Below are 20934 nucleotides of genomic sequence, written 5' to 3'. Positions count from 1 at the left end.
ATGCAGCAGGAGTTAGCTGCATCAAAGTGTCACCTGTCTAGGTGAGTCGTGCCGGTGTCTATCTGAAGTGACAGCCATCTTTGAGTACCGGCGTCGTTCACTGACTCCGCTCTCATCATTGGCATCAGGAAGGTAACATTTTCGACAAGGTTGTTTCCTGTTCCCCGGCTTGTTTCCTGCCCCTCCCTCCTCCCCCTCCCCCCTCCCCTCCCCGCCCTCTTAGCGCACCTGATCAAAACATCATCGCTGACAAAGCTTTCCTTCTCCAAATTAAATGAGCCCAGCTAGCCCGGCAATTTTTCCACAGAAAGCAAGTGAAATGCCAGTGTGCCAAGTTAATGAATCTGGTAACAGGGAGAACATTATCGAGCCTGGATAATATGATGTAGCAATGTTCCTTCTCACGCTTCCTGTAAAGAATGTATGGAAGTCAGTTACGTGCGCCGTGCTAACGCCTGTCCTACCCCATCATGGTAATTTGTATAAGTAATGGAAACAGGTTAAATACTTCCATTCTGATGTTGCCAGCAGGGATGGGAATGAACGTTTCAATGAAATCACCTCGACAGAGCCAAGCGGGGAGGGGGCCGCGACTGATTCATCTCCACTCCCTTTGGTGATGGGAACCCTAATGAGCATGCTGGAATGTATAGTTTATCAGATAGAAGGGGAAAAGCAGGTAAATCTTGGAGATTAGGATCACGGGAGAACCACCAGCACGAGGCGCCGGCCTCCCCAGCAGACCTCTGCTAATAACACGCTCTTTTCATGCCGAGGGAGGGAGGCAGGGGGTGTGGCTGGCTGGCGGGGGAGAGGTGAGTAGGGGCAGGCTCTTATCTCCTCCCTGATGGGCTGCCAGCAAGGGTTATCTTCAGCCAGCAAAACCCCAGGGTGCTCTTAGGACACCTCTTAGACCCCTGTCTCGAAAACTTAGAGGGAGGGAAGAGAACTTGGCTTTTCTGCATTTCCCTGTCATTATAAATGATGCACTTTTAGAATGGCATTCTCTCTGTCTGAAACGTCATTTTACTCCCTTCCTTGTCCGTGTGAGGAAGAGCCATTTTATTTGAACTGCTAGTGCTGTTTAACCTTCCTCAGAAACTGGAACGCGGGCTTCCCTGGTGCCGCAGTGGTTGAGAGTCCGCCTGCCGACGCAGGGGACGCGGGTTCGTGCCCCGGTCCGGGAGGATCCCACGTGCCGCGGAGCGGCTGGGCCCGTGAGCCATGGCCGCTGAGCCTGCGCGTCCGGAGCCTGTGCTCCACAGCGGGAGAGGCCACAGCAGTGAGAGCCCCGCGTACCACAAAAAACAAAACAAAACAAACTGGAACTCAATTCCTCTTCCCGAGATATCCTATACCTGTCGCCCTGCTTCCAGAAAAATCAGTTTTTCTAGCCAAAGGACTACTCTATATGCCAAGCGTGCTATAACATCCTTGTAAATTCAAGTGTGTTAATGTGGGTTACTCAACATATTTTCACACTAAAATGCTATGTTCATACATTGCCTTCTCCAGTATCACTACCTTTCTTCTGTCTAGACGCTATTACTTAAAATCCAAGTCAGTTAAAGATGGAAACGTTTAGTCATCTGGCCTGTTATATTAAATGCCAATATCTGAACGATTCCAAATATCTGAATTTGGGGACATGGCAGAAGCTGAGCATCTTTTATTGAAAGAACACGTTTTTCAGTTTTCATCGGGATGTGTTGTCATCAGGTAGGAACAGGCACAGATGCGTGCCGGTTACCTTGTGTGAGTGGCTGTTTTGAGTAAGCAGGTTGTTATCTGCTGGATGGCAAAGGCTAGATTTCAAGCTGGCTTTTAGAAAGCAAATCATGATCGGGAGAAGCCTTTCTTCTATTGTTGCTCTGCTCTCTCAGTGAGGCACCCACACTTCTTGTTCATCTGTCTGAGGAACCCTGGCTCTAATTGCTCAGAGCCAGGGTTACTCAGACTCCGGGGAATTTGGAACTTTATTACATTTAGCCATTAAAAACCAAAGACAGCTGTCACTTCTCCCCCTTCTTCAAATGACTGTTGAATATCAGAGCAAATCTTGTTTTCTTTAAAGAAGCAAAGATATTTTTTAAAAATTGGGGCTGGTGGTTGAGAAAAAGAATCGATCTAATTCGCTGAAGACGCACGAGCCTCGTTGTATAATGACAATTTGAGAGGAACATATTTTCCCAGACAATACGTGTGTGTTTACGTTGTAAACCACCGGGGCACGCGTTGTTGGTGTCAGATTCACCTCTAGCAGGGACCGTATACGTTACCCTCTGTCCACGTGCATCAGAACGCACGGGATTTTATGGGGCTCAGGATGACAGCACATCTTTAGGGACACGTTGGCATCTAGAAGGCGCATTTTATGGCAAAACAATATTAACAAGATTTAATCTGTTTAAAAAAAGTGACGTGTAACTGTAAGATCCAGTTGTCTTGTTCTCATCTCAGGGCTGATGGGCTCTGTGTTTTGTGGTTTTTCTGTGCTCACACCTGCACACACTCACACACCCACACCCATGTGGAGGCTGGTGGCTTCTCGCCTGGCCTGTGCTCGTCCTGACGCCGAGGCCGGCACAGCTGCTCTGCGCGTTGTCCCACTGACGGCAGGACACGCCGTGTGTGCTCACCGTGTCACGCTCCACGCCGCGTGCCTGGCTCAGGCGGGGCCGGGGGGAGTGACGGCAAAGCTGTTTTGACACAAAAAGAAATCGCAGAAATGATGCTTTGGAGTCTTTGTTTTATTTGATGGGGAGGAATGTCATTTCTTTCTGGAAGTAATTGTAAAAGGAGAATTTCATACCGCAGCTACCATTTCCAGGCTTACTCATTCATCAGATTTCCGCAGGGTGCGGGTCGGTGAGGGCAGAGGGGAGCTGAGGGTTTTAGCAGAGAAGATGCAACGATGTTGAGTTGACTGTCTTCTGTGATTCAGGAGCTGCTCTCATCCACATCTTTTGGGCTAAACAGTTGTATTCATTCACTTCGTGACGCATGTTGTTCTCAGTTTCATCACTAACAATAAAAATTTCTACAAATATTTTAATGTATTTTGGTATATTTGTACCCATGTGAATTCTTAGAACACTGTAGCTTATATTGAAAACAAAAGCTCGTGACAAGTAATCACTGTGTCCAAGCTTGGAAGTTTTGACAAGTCTCTCTGTCTCTCTAGCTCTCTGCCTCTGCCTAGGCAAAATTTCCAAAAAAGCGTCTAGGAGAGCAATTCGGAGAATTCACTGGTAATAGTAAGAATAAACCCAATTATTATGGTAAGAGAACGATACTTTCTGATATGATAGTGTGGATGTAACTGATTCAGATGCCATTATTGATATTAAGGGGATTTCAAGGAAGTCAGGTATGTGTGACCTTGTATTAAACTTCCAGCCAAGTACAGCAGTAATTACGAAGGGGATGCTGGCTCTCGGTGGATCACATTGGTACATAATTTATATAGACTGTAATATATTTAAAGACAAAAGTTCTCCTGACTTTGTGTTAATAGTTGCTGTGTTGTTGACAACTGCAGGGGTGTGCCCTGCGCTGTTCCCATCCACACCCCAGTCCCCAAAGACTTGATGTTTCCTCTCTTCTTTTACCCTGTGCGTTTACGAGAATGGGCTGCTGGATTTGAACTTGGAGACACGTGTCTGAGACGTAAGCCCTGCGTGGGGTTCGGTGTGTGCTGTTACATATCTTTATTCCTGTTTCAGCCATTTGAAGAGATATTTCAAGCCCAAATCTCCCCTCCAGATTTCTAAATGTCATCCATCACTCTATCTGACAAAAGTCTTTTGTCGTTTCAGGTGGTAGAAAATACCAGGTCGGAACCTGGTTTGGGACCTAACTGGCTAATATTGGGTCTGTAGACCCAGACTCATCAGACTGTCCTAGCGTGGTGTATATTCCTCCCCAAACCAAGAGGCAATAACCGAAAACATGGATTTCCCCATGCTTGGCATTGGCCATGCATGTCTTGGGGATGGCTGGCTTTTTAATTTGTGCACTGTATATTAACACGCAGTTCGTTGGTAGTGAAATAGCTGCGTGTTTTCTTAGGTTCATACAAGAGTTATTTAGCTTTTGCTCTTCATTTCATTTTAACTTCTCTTTTAATTTTTCAAGATTCTCATATATTTTCTCTCTCCTTTTTCCTCCTGACATTGCTGAAAATCACAGAAGGTTTTCGGTCTTTTTAATTGAGGTTTAAGCCCTTAATTTGTGCTTTCCCACTAATGTTAAATTACATTGTTGTAACTGCCACAAACTACAGGCCTAAGATTAATACCTGAGGCGCTCACTGGGAGGAATGGGAGGGGACCCCCCCCCATAACTTGAAATTGAATTCGGGGTCAGGGAGAAAGGGAAGACGTTATATTTATTTTAAAGAAGTTACCTGTGAATTTCTAATGAAACTTAGAATTCGGTAAAAACCATAGGCCATTTTATTTACAGACTCTATAATTCTAAAAAATGGCCTCTGTTGGGTTTTCGGTAAAGAAATAAATAATCGTTACCAATCAGATGGTTTAGCAAACTGGTACGTGAGCGACTGGTGCCAGACAACTGAGATTTGCCAGAGGGATAGAGATATTTTTGCTCCTCCTACATCACAGCAGAAGGGGCCTTTCAGATTCGCGTGGCAGGCTGTCAACCTTTCTGCAGAAACTTTAGAACTTAGTTTCATAAATTAACGTACATCCCACTTGTATGTTGCTGTCCTTTCAGAGTAGCACGGAATGGGCCCTGACCTGGGTCTGCTTTCTCTGCCTTTTTTATTTCCTGATATCCTCTTCCACCAAACCCACCTGCTCTCTTTGTAACAGAGGTGAAGTTACTTTACAAGTGATCGATGATAAATTTGGAAGAAAGCGTGTTTTGCAAGATTTTACAATGAATTGAAGCTGTTCGTTTCTCACCGAGGTGTGTGTAAGCCCCTTTTGTGAATTGTAAATATGTTTTGATGTAATGGCCATCTGTTCGTGGGTGTCACGTTTGCCGGTCGAAAACCTAGTTTGATATAGCTAAACGTGTAATTTGGTATGATTGTATAGTTTCACCAGGTGGCAATACAATAGCCAAGTTTGGTGTTTACTGTAAGCCAGTGCCCAAGCAGGGACCAACGACGTGTGTTTTATAGTTGTCACTTCTGAATCTCCCTTTTCCTCATTCACAGCCAGCGCGTGCTAATGAGGAAAAGAGAGCTTGGATAAACAAAGTTCCCCAACTTGATTCTTGTCATTTATTTCCAGGGCCCACCCCCTGGGGCCTGGGGAGGAGCCTAACCAGGAACTGCTCTGTACGAGTTCCCACCTCCCGCTCCTTCCTCTGTGTGGCTGTGATCAGGGAAATGTAGGAAGGCGGAGGGGCCTGGGTGATGCAGAAGTTCAAGGGCTAACATCCCGAATAATCCATCGGGCCAAATCTCACGTCTGGTTGCTACACAGTGGCAAGGGCCAGTGAGGGGACCACTTTCCCTGGGAGGAGAGCTCATTGTTTTGTTCCTCTTGTCCCCATTTATGCGATGTGAGCAACAGTTTGTGAGGCCTGAGGCTGTGCGGGGCGCCCGCTGACAGCCGTGGGAGGACTGCCCATCGTGGGCATTTCCGAGTTCCTCTTGACGGTCTGTCTGCAGGGCGAGATGGGAAGGAGGGGCCAGCAAGCACAGAGGGGGGCTTGGTGATGAGGATGGTGGTCTGCCATTTTCATGAATACTTCCTATAGCCCCACTGTTGGGGAAACTGAGGCCCGGAGGATGGGGTGAGTGAGTGTATGGGGGCCACCGTGTCTTCATCGGTCTGTCCCTTCTGTAAGTCTGACCTCAGGTCCCGCTAACGATGGGGGTCTGTCCTTCAACAGGGAGCCACGGCAGTGGCCCCATAGCGTGGACCCAACGGGGACGAGCAGGTGAACGCCATCCCTACCCCCTGCGCACCCGGGGTCGCTCCTGCACTCGCTGTGTGGGACAGATGTGGCTGAGGTGGGGACGTGTCTCGGGTGTGTCCCCTTCCTGATACTGAAGTGGCAAAAGCAAATGACTTCATCTCCGCCTGGTACTGAAGCCAGGAGTCCAGTGGTCTTGTTTCCAGGCACCGTGGGGTCCGGTCTGCGAATTTCCACCTGCACAGCCCTTGTCCGCCTGCCCCAGGCCCAGACTCTTAAAGTGAGACCCAGTAGATTCTGGATCCTTCTGAGGGCTCTGGTTCCAGGATGTGAGCCAGTTTTGGAAGGTGGGAGAGGTTAGGGGGTAGGGAGAGGGGCCTCAGGCACGGCTGTAAAGGAATCCCTCGTACCTGTTAGCATCTGTGGCTCATCCTCTGCGTCCTCACGTGGCCACACACGCTGCCGAGCAGGGTGATATATGGACCAGCGCTGGGAAGGGTGGCGTGAGAAGCGGGAGGGGAGTGCTCGTGGGCGGGCTGCCTGGGGAGGCGGGTGCACTTCCTTCCAGCGCTGATTCTACCAGGCCCGGTGCCCCCGAGGAGGGGCAGAAAAGCTACTCCGGGGTCAGATGGGCGTCCAGTGGTGGGGACACAAGACAGATGGCCCCCAGCTGCCCCCTAGGTCTGTGTTTCCTCGTGCCCCTTGTAAATTAGAATTGAAAAGTTCACTCATTAAAAAAATAGACACACTGAGCTAAAAGTACACGGTAGGATGAATAAAGTGGAGGAGTGTGTGGTAAAAGCAGAAATGCTGGGAGTCTAGAAACGGACAGCGACCGTGTTGGTGGAAGGCTAAAGGGATGCAGCACAGTGACCACTGAGCTGGTGGATTGTGGGTCTCAGGAGAGGCCTCGCCTCCTGCCCCCCTGTCCGTGGGACCTGGCAGCCCCCTCCCTAGGGAAGGCTGAAGGAGGTGAGGATGCAGGAGCAGGGCCGGGAGGAAGACGGAGGCGGCCTTTGTGCGGGCAGACTCGGCGCCCCCGAAATTCTGCTACAGGAACCCTAATGCCATCTGCACCCCTTCATTGTTCTTCCCACCTCTTACTTTTTAACATTCAAAAATATAAAAGTAACAACGAACAAAGCCCTTCCCACGTTCCCTCCCCCAGGCTGGGCCCTGCCCTTCCAGGCTCCTTAATTCCCAGCGTCGGGCTAGTGGCTGTTTCCAGCTATTTCATTCCAGAAATGGTGTGAAATGGCTAATCCGTGCTTGTTGAATTGAAAACACTGAAGAAGATTTTGAAAACAGAGATATTTATCAAGAGCCACTTCAGTCAACAAAGCCAGATATTCATTATCTAGGAAAAAAACCACTATTAACATTTTCTAAAGGGATTTTTCCGTTGTACTGTGAATAGGTTTGTCTTCTGCTTTTTCCATTGAACGCCTCTCCCCTTGTCATTAAAACGTAGTTTTTTAAACGTTTGATATTGCGTCTTAGGAATAAACGCAAAGTCACCTAACTACCAGCTATTATGGAAGATTCGGGTAGTGGCGAATTTTATATGGAATAATACCATAAAGGACATCTTTGTGCATGAAGCTTATTCTGTATTTTAGGTCACCTTCTGAGGCTATCCTTCCAAAAGTAAAATTATTGGGCCAAAGGGTGTCAAAAAATTTCTCTCCTTTTACTCTTTTTTCATGGAGATTCTCTCAATTGTAACAGTATGATGGGCACATAAGAGGTGTCCTAACCACTGATACAGAATTACTTTGGGCCGGGGACTTCCCTGGTGGTCCAGTGGTTAAGACTCTGCACTTCCACTGCAGGGGGTGTGGGTTCAATCCCTGGTCCGGGAACTAAGATCCCGCGCGGCCAAAAAAAAAAAAAAAAAAAACAACTACCACCTTGGGGTCATTAATTCATTCACAAGCATTTACTCCAAGTGTTTGTTGGCATTGACGTGCTAATGAGACAAAGGAAAGTAACCCGGTCCTGATGGTGGCAGAGTGGCTGGACCTCCGGCTGGGAGTCAGGTGACCCGCCTTTGAATCCTTGTTTGTCTCCTCTGGGACCTTGGGGAAGTCGGTCAACTTCTCCAAGACCAGTTTTCTCATCTTCAAAATGGGCATTTTCAGGGATGCTAACTTGAAGGGTTGTGAGGGTTAAAATAGGGTGAAGCAAGGAAATGCCCAGCTGGGGGAGGTAGGCAGGGGTGGCACTCAGCAATTTTAGTTGAATGAGCGAGTTCACGGTTTGCTTATGAGGACAGACAGGTAGATATCTCTTAATGCTTCTGGGAGGGGATTAAAAGGCATCACGAAGGAGATGATATCTGAGCCTCCCCTTGAGGACGAGCATCGTCACCAGGTGGAGATGTGGGTGGGGTGCCCCCTGGGACCAGGATGCGCGGGGACTGGACATGTGGCGGAGGGAGGGGTGCACGTGGGGATTTGCGCCCCTTGTGCAGCTTGTGGACTCTAACAGCGATTTTAGCTCAGGGGTTGTGGAGGAAGAAAGAGCGTGGCAGGACAGGAGGGCAAGAGGCCCAGCTGGGCGGCTGTTGCACATCTGATGAGAGGCTGGAGGGTCCGAATTAAGGCAGGGGCCCTGCTGGCTATGGAGCTGGACCATGGGAGGCACTGAGGACAGCCGTCGCTCTTCTGGCGTGGACACTTGTTCGGGGTGATTCAGTACAGCTGAGTCAGGAGACTCCCAGCTCAGGAGGAGGAAGTGTGCTGTCACTGGGGCGGGGGCTGGAGGGGGCAGGGGCAGTCGTGTGTCTGCACGAAGTTGACTGGGGGTGCCTGTGGGACGCCCACGTTGCGACGGACTCCGGTCACAGCAGCTGGGGCCCCTTCTGTGTGCCAGCCGCGAGGCGGACTCAGACTACAGGCATCTCAAAGGCCAGCTTCCCCCGACGGGGCGGGAGAGCCGAGGGCCTGCACCCAGTGACCTCGCAGGTGGACGTGGGTCCAGTGCTCGCGGGCGTGCCCCGGAGGAGTCACGGAAGAAGTCAAGGTTGGCTGGAAAGAGGCTGCGGAGGGACCGGCCAAGAGTGACAGGCAGGGCGGGTGGAGGAAGCCGGCGGCGCCCTGGCCCCGGAGAGCACGGTGTCACACCCGGAGTGCTCTGGGCAGGGGGGCTGGGGGTCGCGTCCCCGCGGGGATGCTCGGCCCGGGGCAGGGGATGCTGGCGGGTCCCAGGATGCCCCCGGGCCTGCCCTGGGGCTCCCCTGGCTGCCTGCTCACCCAGCTTCGTGTCTCCGCTGGGAGACGAGCTCCAGGAAGGCAGGCACGTTAGGGGTCCCCCTCCACCTCCTGGATAACGGGGGACGGGTGTCCAAGGGAGGGAGGAAACCAAGGCAGAAACCAGTGACCCTTAGGAGGCTGGGGTTTGCTCTGTGTGGTTCCAGGAGTAACTGTCGCCCTGGGGCTGGGCGTGGCCTACAGGAGGCGTTTGAGCTCAGCCTGGGGGCCCCCAGGTGCAGGCTGCTCTGTCGGGAGGAGGGCGGGCCCGGGATGCTGCAGGGCCTGATGACGTTCCACTCTGCTGGGACATGGACATGCAGGTGGGCAGATGCCAAGCAAGTCATGTCCGTGCGGTTCCAGGCCCTGAGATGCCACCCGCAGAGTGAGGACCGGTGGGTGACAAACACACCCCGGAGGTATGGCAGCGAGTCCCCCGCGACGGCGTGGGACTCACGGGCTGTAATTCCCCGACTCGTTAGTGGACTCTCATGCAGTTCTGCCTTCCGCTGGGAAACACCGTGGACACGCGTGCCTGGGTCGCTCGATGCTACCACCCAGGCGTGGGGACGGCCGCGAGGGGAAGCGGGGGTGGGCAGGGATGCTGAAGGGCCCCGTGGAGCGGCTGTCACTCGCCACATGTTCACTTGTGCTCACGAGCGATCGTGCCTGGAGCTCTCGGCGTGCGGGCGCAGACCCTCCCGTGTGTCTCCCTCCTGCCCGCGTCCGCCCTCTGGGCAGCCACCTCCTTCTCTGTCTCTCCATCACTGTCCCTGAAAACGCGGTGCTCTCTGCCACGTTCCCTCGGGGTCTGGTGCTGATAACGTGATAATGAGTGATTCTACTTAATGAGACACCCTCTCAGGTCATATCAGTGCATTTTAATAGGGCCTTTCTGGAAACATCTTAACCCCAAATTTCCCAGGTAGGTAGTTGACGGAACACTAGTCGTTCCCTCCAAAAAAAAAGGAAAAAGAAGTAAAAGTATGCTTTGGTCAAATCAGTTAAGAGGTGTAGGCAATTATGTCCCCTTGGGGATTGACAACATCTGTCACATAGTAAAGGATCTAAAATGTGTTGCAGTAAAAGGTCAGATTCCATCTAGCGATTTATATGCCGTCCATCCCTCCCATTCTTGGGACAGCTGTCCGTATCCTGAGTTTTTCTGGGAGATGCCGCCTTCACCCTGAGAAGTCACCCTCTGTGCAGCTGTGGCCTGTAGCAGGCCACTGTAGCGTGTACTATAGGCCTTGTTAAGAATAAAATTTGTTTTATTGTGCCAAAATATTCGTAACACAAAACTTACCATTTTAATCATTTTTAAGCGCGGTTCAGTGGTATTAAGTACATTCACCCTGTTATGTTATGTTATACCCACCATACATCTCCAGAACTTTTCGTCTTCCCAAATTGAAACTCTGAAGCCATTAAACACCAACTTTCCATTCCTCCCTCTCCCCCAGGCCCTGGAAACCACTGTTCCACTTCCTGTCTGTGTAAGCCTCACTGCTCTAGGTGTCTCATATAAGGGGACTCCTACAGTATTTGTGTTTTTACGTCTGGCTTATTTCACTGAGCACAGCGTCCTCAGGGTTCATCCATGCCATAGCATATGTCCGAATTGCCTTCCTTTTAAAGGCTGAATAATATTCCATTGTTTGTATGAACCACATTTTGTTCACTCACTCATCCGTCAACAGACATTTAGGTCGTTTCCACCTTCTGGCTCTTGTGAATAATGCTGCTTTGTACAAACGTGGCTCTTTGACCCCTGTCGGGTGTCACCTGTGGGAGACTTCTGCTCCATCCAGGCAGGGGGGCGCTGGTGGGGCTACGTCGCTTTCTCCTTTTTGGCGGAGACCAGAGTATTTTTATCACTTGCCATTGAGGAGCGTTTTTATTTATGGAAGCCATAGAATACTGTCTGTGTATTATCTTGCCCTAGAAGTTGACAACCAGGTCCCCCTGCCCCCTGCCACGGGGAGGCACAAGGGACCCCCGCTGCTTACAAAAAGAGGAGCCTGCATGAGGAGGGGCAGGGGTCCCTTCCCTTCCCACCCAGCTGTGACGGCCACACTGACATCTTTAAGAAGAGGACAGACGCCGCCCTTCCGTGGAAATGTATTCACTTAGGAGGGGGGATTGTCTTGGTGGAAACCCATTTCCTGCCGTCGAGCTGCAGAAGGGGTAGATATATAAAGTGGAGGTAGCCTTGTAGCCTGGGAGCTCGGCTGAGAAGCATCTTTTTAAAGATCATCTAACTGCTGGGGAGGCCGCGTCCTTGGAGATGATTTACGTCTCCTCACGGTGTTTCATTTTTCTCTCCTAGCTTACGTTCCTGAGGAAGAACTGAAGGCAGCAGAAATAGATGAAGAAAACGTGGAGGAGGATGGGCTGCGTTTGGACGTTCAGGAAAGCGACTTCGTGTGCAATGAGGAGGCGGAGCTCAAGGAGGCCCCGAGCTACCAGAACTCCCCCATCAGCACCGCGACTAATCAGGACGCCGGCTACGGGTCGCCGTTCAGCGAAAGCAGCGACCAGCCAGCCCCTTTCAAGAGCTCTTCCTGCAAGGAAGAGAAAGAGGAGGCCCAGGGCCGGGAGGGCGTCTCCTACCCCCAGGACAGCTTGGCCCAGATCAAGGCCGTGTATGCAAACCTGTTCTCGGGGTCCTGCTGGTCTGGCTTGGCTCTGGATTTGAAGAAGTCCGGCTCGACCACCGGCAACAGCGATGCTGGCCAGAAGGAGGGCTCCACCCCCGCCGCCACGCCCCCCACCAGTACCGCGGGGGCCACCGGGACCACGGCGAGCACCCCCAGCTCGGGCTCCGGCTCCGGCACCGGCGCCAGCGGCGGCTCCGGGTACGACTGGCACCAGGCCGCCCTGGCCAAGACGCTGCAGCAGACGTCCTCGTACGGGCTGCTGCCCGAGCCCAGCCTCTTCAGCACCGTGCAGCTCTACCGGCAGAACAACAAGCTGTACGGCTCCGTGTTCACGGGCGCCAGCAAGTTCCGCTGCAAAGACTGCAGTGCCGCGTACGACACGCTGGTGGAGCTGACGGTGCATATGAACGAGACGGGGCACTACCGCGACAACAACAGGGACAAGGACTCCGAGAAGACCAAGCGGTGGTCCAAGCCCAGGAAGCGCTCCCTGATGGAGATGGAGGGCAAGGAGGACGCGCAGAAGGTGCTCAAGTGCATGTACTGCGGCCACTCCTTTGAGTCCCTGCAGGACCTGAGCGTGCACATGATCAAGACGAAGCATTACCAGAAAGTGCCTCTCAAGGAGCCGGTGCCGGCCATCACCAAGCTGGTGCCTTCCACCAAAAAGCGGGCGCTGCAGGACCTGGCGGCCCCCTGTTCCCCCGAACCGGCGGGCGTCACGGCCGAAGTGGCGCCGAGCGAGTCGGCCAAGGACCAGAAGTCGGCCAACCCGTACGTGACGCCCAACAACCGCTACGGCTACCAGAACGGGGCCAGCTACACCTGGCAGTTCGAGGCCCGCAAGGCCCAGATCCTCAAGTGCATGGAATGCGGCAGCTCCCACGACACCCTGCAGCAGCTCACCGCCCACATGATGGTCACCGGCCACTTCCTGAAAGTGACCACCTCTGCCTCCAAGAAGGGGAAGCAGCTGGTGCTGGACCCCATGGTGGAGGAGAAGATCCAGTCCATCCCCCTGCCCCCCACCACGCACACGCGGCTGCCCGCCGCCCACGTCAAAAAGCAGCCCGACTCTCCCTCGGGGTCCGCGACCTCGGAGGAGAAGAAGGAGCCCGAGAAGGAGAAGGCGCTGCCGGCGGTGGCCGGGGACGCAGACAAGCAGATCAAGGAGGAGGGTGAGGACGCCGCCGACAAGTTCGAGCCCACCACCCTCTACCAGTACCTCCGCGAGGAGGACCTGGACGACAGCCCCAGGGGCGGGGTGGACATCCTGAAGTCCCTGGAGAACACGGTCTCCACGGCCATCAGCAAAGCCCAGAACGGCGCGCCCTCGTGGGGCGGCTACCCCAGCATCCACGCCGCCTACCAGCTGCCGGGCGCCGTGAAGCCGCTGCCGACCGTGCAGAGCGGGCAGATGCAGCCGTCCTACGCCAGCAGCGTGAAGGCTCTGTCCTCGGAGCACGGCGCGCTCCTGCACTCCCCGGGGAGCCTCACGCCGCCGCCCCACAAGAGCAACGTGTCGGCCATGGAGGAGCTGGTGGAGAAGGTCACGGGCAAGGTCAGTGTGAAGAAGGAGGAGAGGCCGGCGGAGAAGGAGAAGGGTTCACCGGCCAAGGCCGCGTCCCCCGCAGCCAAGGAGAATAAAGACTTCCCCAGGGCTGAGGACCTGGACGGCGGCGGCGGCGGTGGCGGCGGCAGGCCCCAGCAGAAGAAGGGCCCCGAAGCCGATGCGGGGAAGACCAAGAAGGAAGGTGTGGTGGACGCCCACACCCCGAACGGCACGGAGCCCCTCAAGGCCAAAGTCACCAACGGCTGTAACAACCTGGGCATCATCACGGACCACTCGCCCGAGCCCTCCTTCATCAACCCACTGAGCGCCCTGCAGTCCATCATGAACACCCATCTGGGCAAAGTGTCCAGGCCCGTGAGCCCCTCGCTGGACCCGCTGGCCATGCTCTACAAGATCAGCACCAGCATGCTGGACAAGCCGGCCTTCCCCGCCCCGCCCGCCAAGCCGCCCGGCACCCTGGACCGCTACTACTACGAGAACAGCGACCAGCCCATCGACCTGACCAAGTCCAAGAGCAAGGCCCTGGCCCCGGGCGCCGCCGATGGTGTGTCCTCGCCGCTCCGGGAGAGCGCGCTCATGGACATCTCGGACATGGTGAAGAACCTCACGGGCCGGCTGACCCCCAAGTCCTCCACACCTTCCACCGTGTCAGAGAAGTCGGACGCCGACGGCAGCAGCTTCGAGGAGGCAGTGGACGAGCTGTCGCCCGTGCACAAGAGGAAGGGGCGGCAGTCCAACTGGAATCCACAGCACCTGCTCATCCTGCAGGCCCAGTTCGCCTCGAGCCTGCGGGAGACCCCGGAGGGTAAGTACATCATGTCGGACCTGGGCCCTCAGGAGCGGGTGCACATCTCCAAGTTCACCGGGCTCTCCATGACCACCATCAGCCACTGGCTGGCCAACGTCAAGTACCAGTTGCGGAGGACAGGGGGGACCAAGTTCCTGAAGAACCTGGACACAGGGCATCCTGTTTTCTTTTGCAACGATTGTGCCTCTCAGTTCAGAACTGCTTCCACGTACATCAGTCATCTAGAGACACACTTAGGCTTCAGCTTGAAGGATCTCTCCAAGCTGCCGCTGAATCAGATTCAAGAACAGCAGAATGTTTCCAAAGTCCTGGCGAACAAAGCGTTGGGCCCGGTGGGAGCCGCCGAGGACGATCTGGGCTCCACATTCCAGTGCAAGCTCTGCAACCGGACTTTCGCGAGCAAGCACGCAGTCAAACTGCACCTTAGTAAGACCCACGGCAAGTCCCCCGAGGACCACCTGATCTACGTGACGGAGCTGGAGAAACAGTAGCCCTGGGTCCGCGCGCGGGCCCGCGGCACATTGCACTAAATGTCGTCATTCTGCACTAGGCCTGGCCTGAGCCTCCAAAATCAGCCTGCCCTTTGTTGCTGACTGCCTGTCTGGACCTTGGTTTTTCTTACACATATTTTGTAGTTATATTTATATGCTCTTCGTCCGATCGTGCATGTTCCTTTTCTTTTTCCGTGAGTCAAAAGTCTGACCTTTATTTTCAACATCTGTGCTCGATGTTCAGCTCTCTTTTGTAGGAAATAGTGGGGCACGCTACTCAGAGACGTTTACTTAGCAGGAAAGAAAGACACAAATAACAGTGAGAAAAGACGTCCTAAAATTACAAAGTTGCCATGACGATAAAGGTCATAGAACCTCCTAGTGTCAAATTTAACCCTTTGAGGACTGTAATCGCATTTCTGTGCCTTTCACTCAAAAAAAAAAAAAAAAAAAAAGAAAAAAGAAAAAAAAGGCTTAAAGGCATTTCATTCAGATCAAAAGCTGTGTCAGACACAAAACTTATTTAATAATTAAAAAACGAGCTTTTATATGCAGAACTGGTTTGTGAAGGAAGCATGCATGCAGCTGTTGGAAAATAGAAAGTTGTCTAGGACTCGGGGTTAGGAAGCCACAACTTCACATGTTTAAAACAAACAAAACAAAACAAAAACTAACAGCAGCGACAACAAACACCCCAGTTGCCACTATGCTGAAAAAAATGCCACTTTTGGCAAAAAAAAAAAAAAAAAAAAAAAAAAAAAAAGTATGCAAGCTATTATTTAAAAATGTGTAAAAATGCTATTTCTTTTTTCTGTAAAATACTGCAGTTTATAGTTATTTACAGATGTAAGCTTTGGTACAAGCTGACCTTTCTATAAGCGTGCTGCATTGGTAAATGAAAAAAAAATGGGGCAAATGTTGGAGTCCTTTCCTTGTAAATTGCCGGCATCAGCTTAAAAAACTCCTGTATGTTACATATCGTCCCATTTTAATCTATTCAACTTTCTTTGTACCTTCTGGCTGTATGCTTTCTCTTTTAACTTTTTATATTGTCATTTTATATTAAATTTCTGTGTATATAATGTACAACCACAATTTTTGAATAAAATTTAGTTCCTGCAGCTTGATTTAAATAGAGAAATTTTACCGCAACCTGCATCTTTCCAGATGCATGTATATCAGACAAAAATAAATAAATGAAAACAAAGCGAGCGATGCACTATTAATTATACATTTTGATGTTCTATCATTAATATTGTACAGTCCATTTCGGTTCACACAATTAAATCCACTGTTTTCTCAAATGTAAAATAAACCCACATGCAGTTCTTGATTTACGTAGATTGTCATGTCGTCATTATCTTGCCTTTGAGATGTTATTTCAGCAACGAGAGGGATGGCTTATGCAATCAACCAACAGAAATCCTGGTCGGAATCATCATTTCATGATTTGTGTGCTGACACGCTTCGTTCAAGTGATCAGTATTGCATTTCTTAAAATGATAATTAAAAAGTTTAACTCCTCTGGGTGCCACCGGATTCCTGAGGATAGCCACTGAGCGATGGCTGGCTTGTACGTCGAGGGACTGCGGTGCTTCCTTCGGAGAACGCTCCCGCACTATTTGTAAATGTTTGCAGTTACCCTTTGTGTGAACCGGGGCCTTAACAGTGGGGGGCGGTCGAAGGGCAGGTCTTGCTCTATAGCAGCAGACCCTGGGGGGCTTGGAATTGGTTCTGTGTTGCTCCAAAGAGGAAAGCCTGATCTCTGCACTTTTAAAAATGTACAGTTTTTATAAAATGAGCTGCCCTGGAGCACGGTGGAGGGGTGTTGCTCTGCGCGGAAGACCACCGGCACTCCAGGCCTGTAAGCGCTGTGACCCCGGCCCTGAAATCCGGGTCTTCCTGCCGAGTCTGGCCTCTTTGCCCCGGAAGTACATAACGACATGAGCAGGACAATTTCTTTTTCCACCTTTTGCTTAAGTTTTCATAAAATTGTATCCTGAGAAAGCTTAGAACTTAGAGCGCTCAGCTGTGCCGTTTCCATGATTTCCCTCCATGCCAAGCCCTTGACCCCTGTGGGAGGAGAGTCAGGGCGGCCACCTCTGCACCATCTGTGCTGAGGCCGCAGAGTGCCAGGGAGGTTTGCTGCCTTCTCCTGACCTTCATGGGTAAACAGCTCTGTCCTTTAGGAGGTAAAGCCATTTAGACACTTTGGTTCAGTTTCTGGGGGATTATGTACTTTGGGCTCAAGGGGTGACGGGGAGGAGTGACAGGCCTGTGGTGGAGAGTAGTGGGGTCTTTGCGCGATGATCCTTCGAAGTTCTGTTGATTTTATCACAGGCCTGCAGACGTGTGTTCCGTGATTCTGAGCGGATGCAGCGGGTAAGGTGGTGTGACCGGCGTGAGAGGCCGGGACGGGGTGGGTTCGGTCCCCACGTGGAGCCGCTGGGCCGTTTGAAAGCTTGCTGCTGAGTGCTGACCACTGGGGTGAGGACATGGGACTCGACGGGGCGGCGGCGGTGGGGGGGGGGGTCCCTTCCTTCATTTTTCCTTTTTCTAATTCATCAGCCACCTTGTTACCTTGTCATCCTTCTGAGTTCCCCAGCCGATGGCCAGAAGCCTTGCTCATCTTGCTACCGATGAGACGGTGATCCAAGTTACTGTCTGACGAGGGTCCTAGTTATCCTAGTAAGTCCCTGGCGTGGAGCCCTCCCTCCTCGCCAGGGACTGTTCTGAGTGTTTCACACGGAGTAACTCCCTCAGGGCCCCAGGGGGTCTGTTACTTCCACCTCCTCTGCAGGTGGGGAGCCCCTGCTGGGCTCAGTGGATGCTTGCCCAAGCTCACAAGGGGCATGATTGACAGAACTTGGGCCTGAGCCCACGAGGCTTTGCCCCGGGGTGCGTGCCCTGTGATCTGCCCTCAGGTGTGACCGGCCCCAGGGGAGGGTCTGTGGTTTCTACGCAGCCACCCCCGAGCGGATAAGCATTCTTCCAATCACCTCCCGCGGCGGCTCCCATCGGCCTCAGAACAGGCCGGCTCTATCTCCTCTTCAATCTGAACAATAAGTTGAAATGATGTTAGTTACGAGTTTGTAGTATCCTCGACTGAATACAGGTCTACCTAGTAATACAGAAACTCGGTTTGTATAAATACAGATGGAAACATCCAGGGGACAAATTGGCTGCCTCTAATTTGAGGATTTACTTACACAAGTTTCTGCTTCCTTCATCAGTATTTGAAGAAACGCATCCCTCCTTTATCTGGTCTTGTGTGTCCCCCAGTGGACTCCACAGGTGGCATTGCGTGCTCTCCCTCCCTTCCCCCAGGGGAACAGGCTGCATCTTCTGGAGCCTGAGGGCAAATGGTCCTGAGGGTCTGCCGCCACCCCCCCACCCCCCGCACCCGCACCTGGTAGGAGGCTGGAGGGCCTAGCGAGCAGGCATCCTGGTAACCTTGTGTACACGCAGACATCACCCTATTTTGCATTTGTATTTGCTGCTTGAATATCGGGTTTAATAACTAAATATTTTTTCCTTTCAATGTGGATTTTTAAAAGGTTTGGGATATTCCTCTGAATGTGGGTTGGGTTTGGAGGTTCATTGTTATTTAGTTGAGGCTTAAAAGATATAAAGCCTATAAAATAATCATAGACTCTAGTTGATATAAGAGAAACAAACTCTGAGGCATTGTATGCAAAAAGAAGAGATTACAACCTTTTCAGATTTATGTTCCTACATTTCTATATTTGATAATCTTTGAAAAGCTTTGAAACATTAGTTGAAAGCATGTCTAAACTGCTTCCGAATTTTCAGAAACCTGTACCTACAAATAAAGGTTTCTGCTTTTTTCCAAGGTAAAATTTCTTGTTACTTACTTCATTGTTTTTCTGAAGATGGTGGAGACAGTTAAAAGCCAATTATCAAATTATAAACTGAAAAGATACCAAAGAGTAAGATTTGGAGAGCACTTGTAATTTTCCCATACCGTTTATAATAAAAGTAATGCATAGTCACTGCAGAAAACTTGTAACACACACACACAAATAAATAAATAAAGGAGGAAATAATTGTTTTCATCTAGAGAAAAATCACTTAATATGTTAGTGCTAGCATCTTTTTTTTCCATGTTTCTACAAAATAGATGCTCAACATACTTTTGTACTTGCTTTTTTTACTTGTTAGTAGATAATGTGTATTTTCCCATTTCATTAAATATCAAAAATTTCGAATCTTACTGAGATGTACTATAACATTAATTAATTCTGTATTAGAATTTGGAAAAGCAACATTTAGATTCTTTTCAAGTTTTCAGTGTTACAGATGAGTACACAAGAATATTCCACTCAATATTTCCATGAATATCTTTGGTTATTTCCTTAGAATAAATACCCAGAATTAAAATTTCTGCCTCACAGTGTGATTTGATGCCTGTGCCCCAGTCACCCACGAGAGAGCTGGTACCAGCTTCCTCACCCTTCGCAGGAGAACGACCATTTCTGTCCACCTTTGCTTTGTGAACACAAGGATTTTTTTTTTGTTTTTTAAGTTTCTGGCTATTTTCACTAATTGGCCAGTGTAATATTGACGTTTTAATAATATTTTTAATGCTTATAGCCCATTGATACTATTTAAAGAAGAGATGGCTTAAGAACCCGTATGATTTTTTTGAGGACTTTCACGTGAATTATGAGTTCATTTAAATTTGGTGGCCAATCTACATATTTTACAGAAAACACACAACAAAGAAAGAAGTTGACAAAGGTCTGCAGCTCCCCTGTGGCTCTAGCACGAGAACATGACAGCGTGTCTTCCTGTCCTGTTCTCCCAGGGTAGATGGCTCATGAAAACGTGCCCAAAGACGTCAAGTATATTACATACCAGCACTGTCTTTAAATTGCCTAACTTGGAATAGGGAGAAAAATTCCATATTCTGGGATTTCTATGACTAATTTACAATTAGTATTTCTTAGGCAAACAAAGATAATCTCAGAATAAAGTGGACTGTCCTAGGAAGATGCAATTTGGTCACCTAGAGGGAATAGAAGGGAGGAGAGAAGGACAAATTCAAAACTCTAGCACAGGGAACTCTACTCAGTATTTTGTAATAACCTATAAGGGAAAAGAATATGAAAAAGAATATAGATAACTGAATTACCGTGCTGCATACCTGAAACTAACCCAACATTGTATTGTAAATCAACTGTACTTCAATTAAAAAAAAAAAAGACAATGTCGGAAGTGTCTTCCACAGGGTAGTTTCTTCCAGAGCTCAAGTTCAAAGCCATTGTTGCTAACTGAGAACCGATGTCTCTGATCCAGGTTTCTGATAGGAATATGAAGGGGCTTATGCCATAGTTGTAAAGGTTAGGAGGAAGACATGTCACCTTCAGACCAATGAAGATCAGGAGGTGCTGAAGGGTACATAGAGCAATAAGGGCTTTCACCGACTACTATTGAGAAGTCGACCCATAACTAGTTAGCCGTTTTTTTTCTTCAATCACACAAAAGTATTTGCAACTTGATCTGACTTGTATAAAGATTGGTGATGTGTTCCAGGGTGACTGACGTCTACCAGTTGAACAGATAGTAGAAGCTGTGGGCTCACATAGGTCATCACATTTTGTTAAAATATTTGAGATGTGGTACAAAGCATACCTTTAATTGAGATATAATTGCCATATAATATCATATTAGCTTCAGTTATGCAGCATCCTGATTTGATATATGTGTATGTGTTATTAAATGATCACCACCGTAAGTCTAGTTAACATCCATCACCACACAGAGTTACTGAACTTGTTTTTCCTGTGATGAGAATTTTTAAGATCTACTCTTCTAGCAAGTTTCAAATATACAATACAGTATTACTAACTATAGTCACCAGGCCATACATTACATCTCTGGTATACGTATAAAGTATACTCACATATTTTATAACTGGAAGTGTGTACCTTTTGACTCCCTCCACCCTTCTTGCTACATAATAATAAAACTAAGAAAGGTGAGAATTTTTTAATCCTTTATGACCTGTGTAATTTAAATATTGAATCATATTTCTAAGCCATAGCTTTCTGGTACATAGCTCATGCGATTATGCCCAATTTATACTGAGGAATGATTGACCAATTAATCGTTTTTCTTACCAATTTCAACCTTTAAAGTCATTACAGTTATGGAAGGCAAATATTTAGTTATGTTTTGATTTGTTAACTTTAAGAGACAGTAGTGCCCAAGATACCTTCCTTTTGTTTGTAAT

The 20934-nt window shown here is 49.8% G+C and overlaps 1 protein-coding gene across 1 annotated transcript; it reads left to right on the top strand.

Annotated features, from left to right (window-relative positions):
- Positions 1-5849: 5849 nt before the first annotated feature.
- On the top strand, positions 5850-15133 carry TSHZ1 (teashirt zinc finger homeobox 1). The gene is made up of 4 exons (XM_065890427.1): positions 5850-5992; positions 8770-9192; positions 9314-9565; positions 11399-15133. Exons 1-4 carry the CDS (start codon positions 5850-5852, stop codon positions 14676-14678), a joined length of 4098 nt encoding a protein of 1365 aa, XP_065746499.1. The 3' UTR covers positions 14679-15133.
- The last annotated feature ends 5801 nt before the right edge of the window (positions 15134-20934 follow it).

Source organism: Phocoena phocoena, chromosome 13 (assembly GCF_963924675.1).
Source record: "Phocoena phocoena chromosome 13, mPhoPho1.1, whole genome shotgun sequence".
Lineage (NCBI taxonomy): Eukaryota > Metazoa > Chordata > Mammalia > Artiodactyla > Phocoenidae > Phocoena > Phocoena phocoena.
This window is presented reverse-complemented; position numbering and strand designations above follow the sequence as displayed.

Coding starts and splice junctions, on each gene's coding strand:
- TSHZ1 (XM_065890427.1), top strand. CDS start 5,850: ATGGGGGTCTGTCCTTCAACAGGGAGCCACGGCAGTGGCCCCATAGCG. Junction 5,993..8,769: donor GTGGGACAGATGTGGCTGAG/GTGGGGACGTGT, acceptor TCTGTGTGCCAG/CCGCGAGGCGGACTCAGACT. Junction 9,566..11,398: donor GTGACAAACACACCCCGGAG/GTATGGCAGCGA, acceptor ATCTTTTTAAAG/ATCATCTAACTGCTGGGGAG.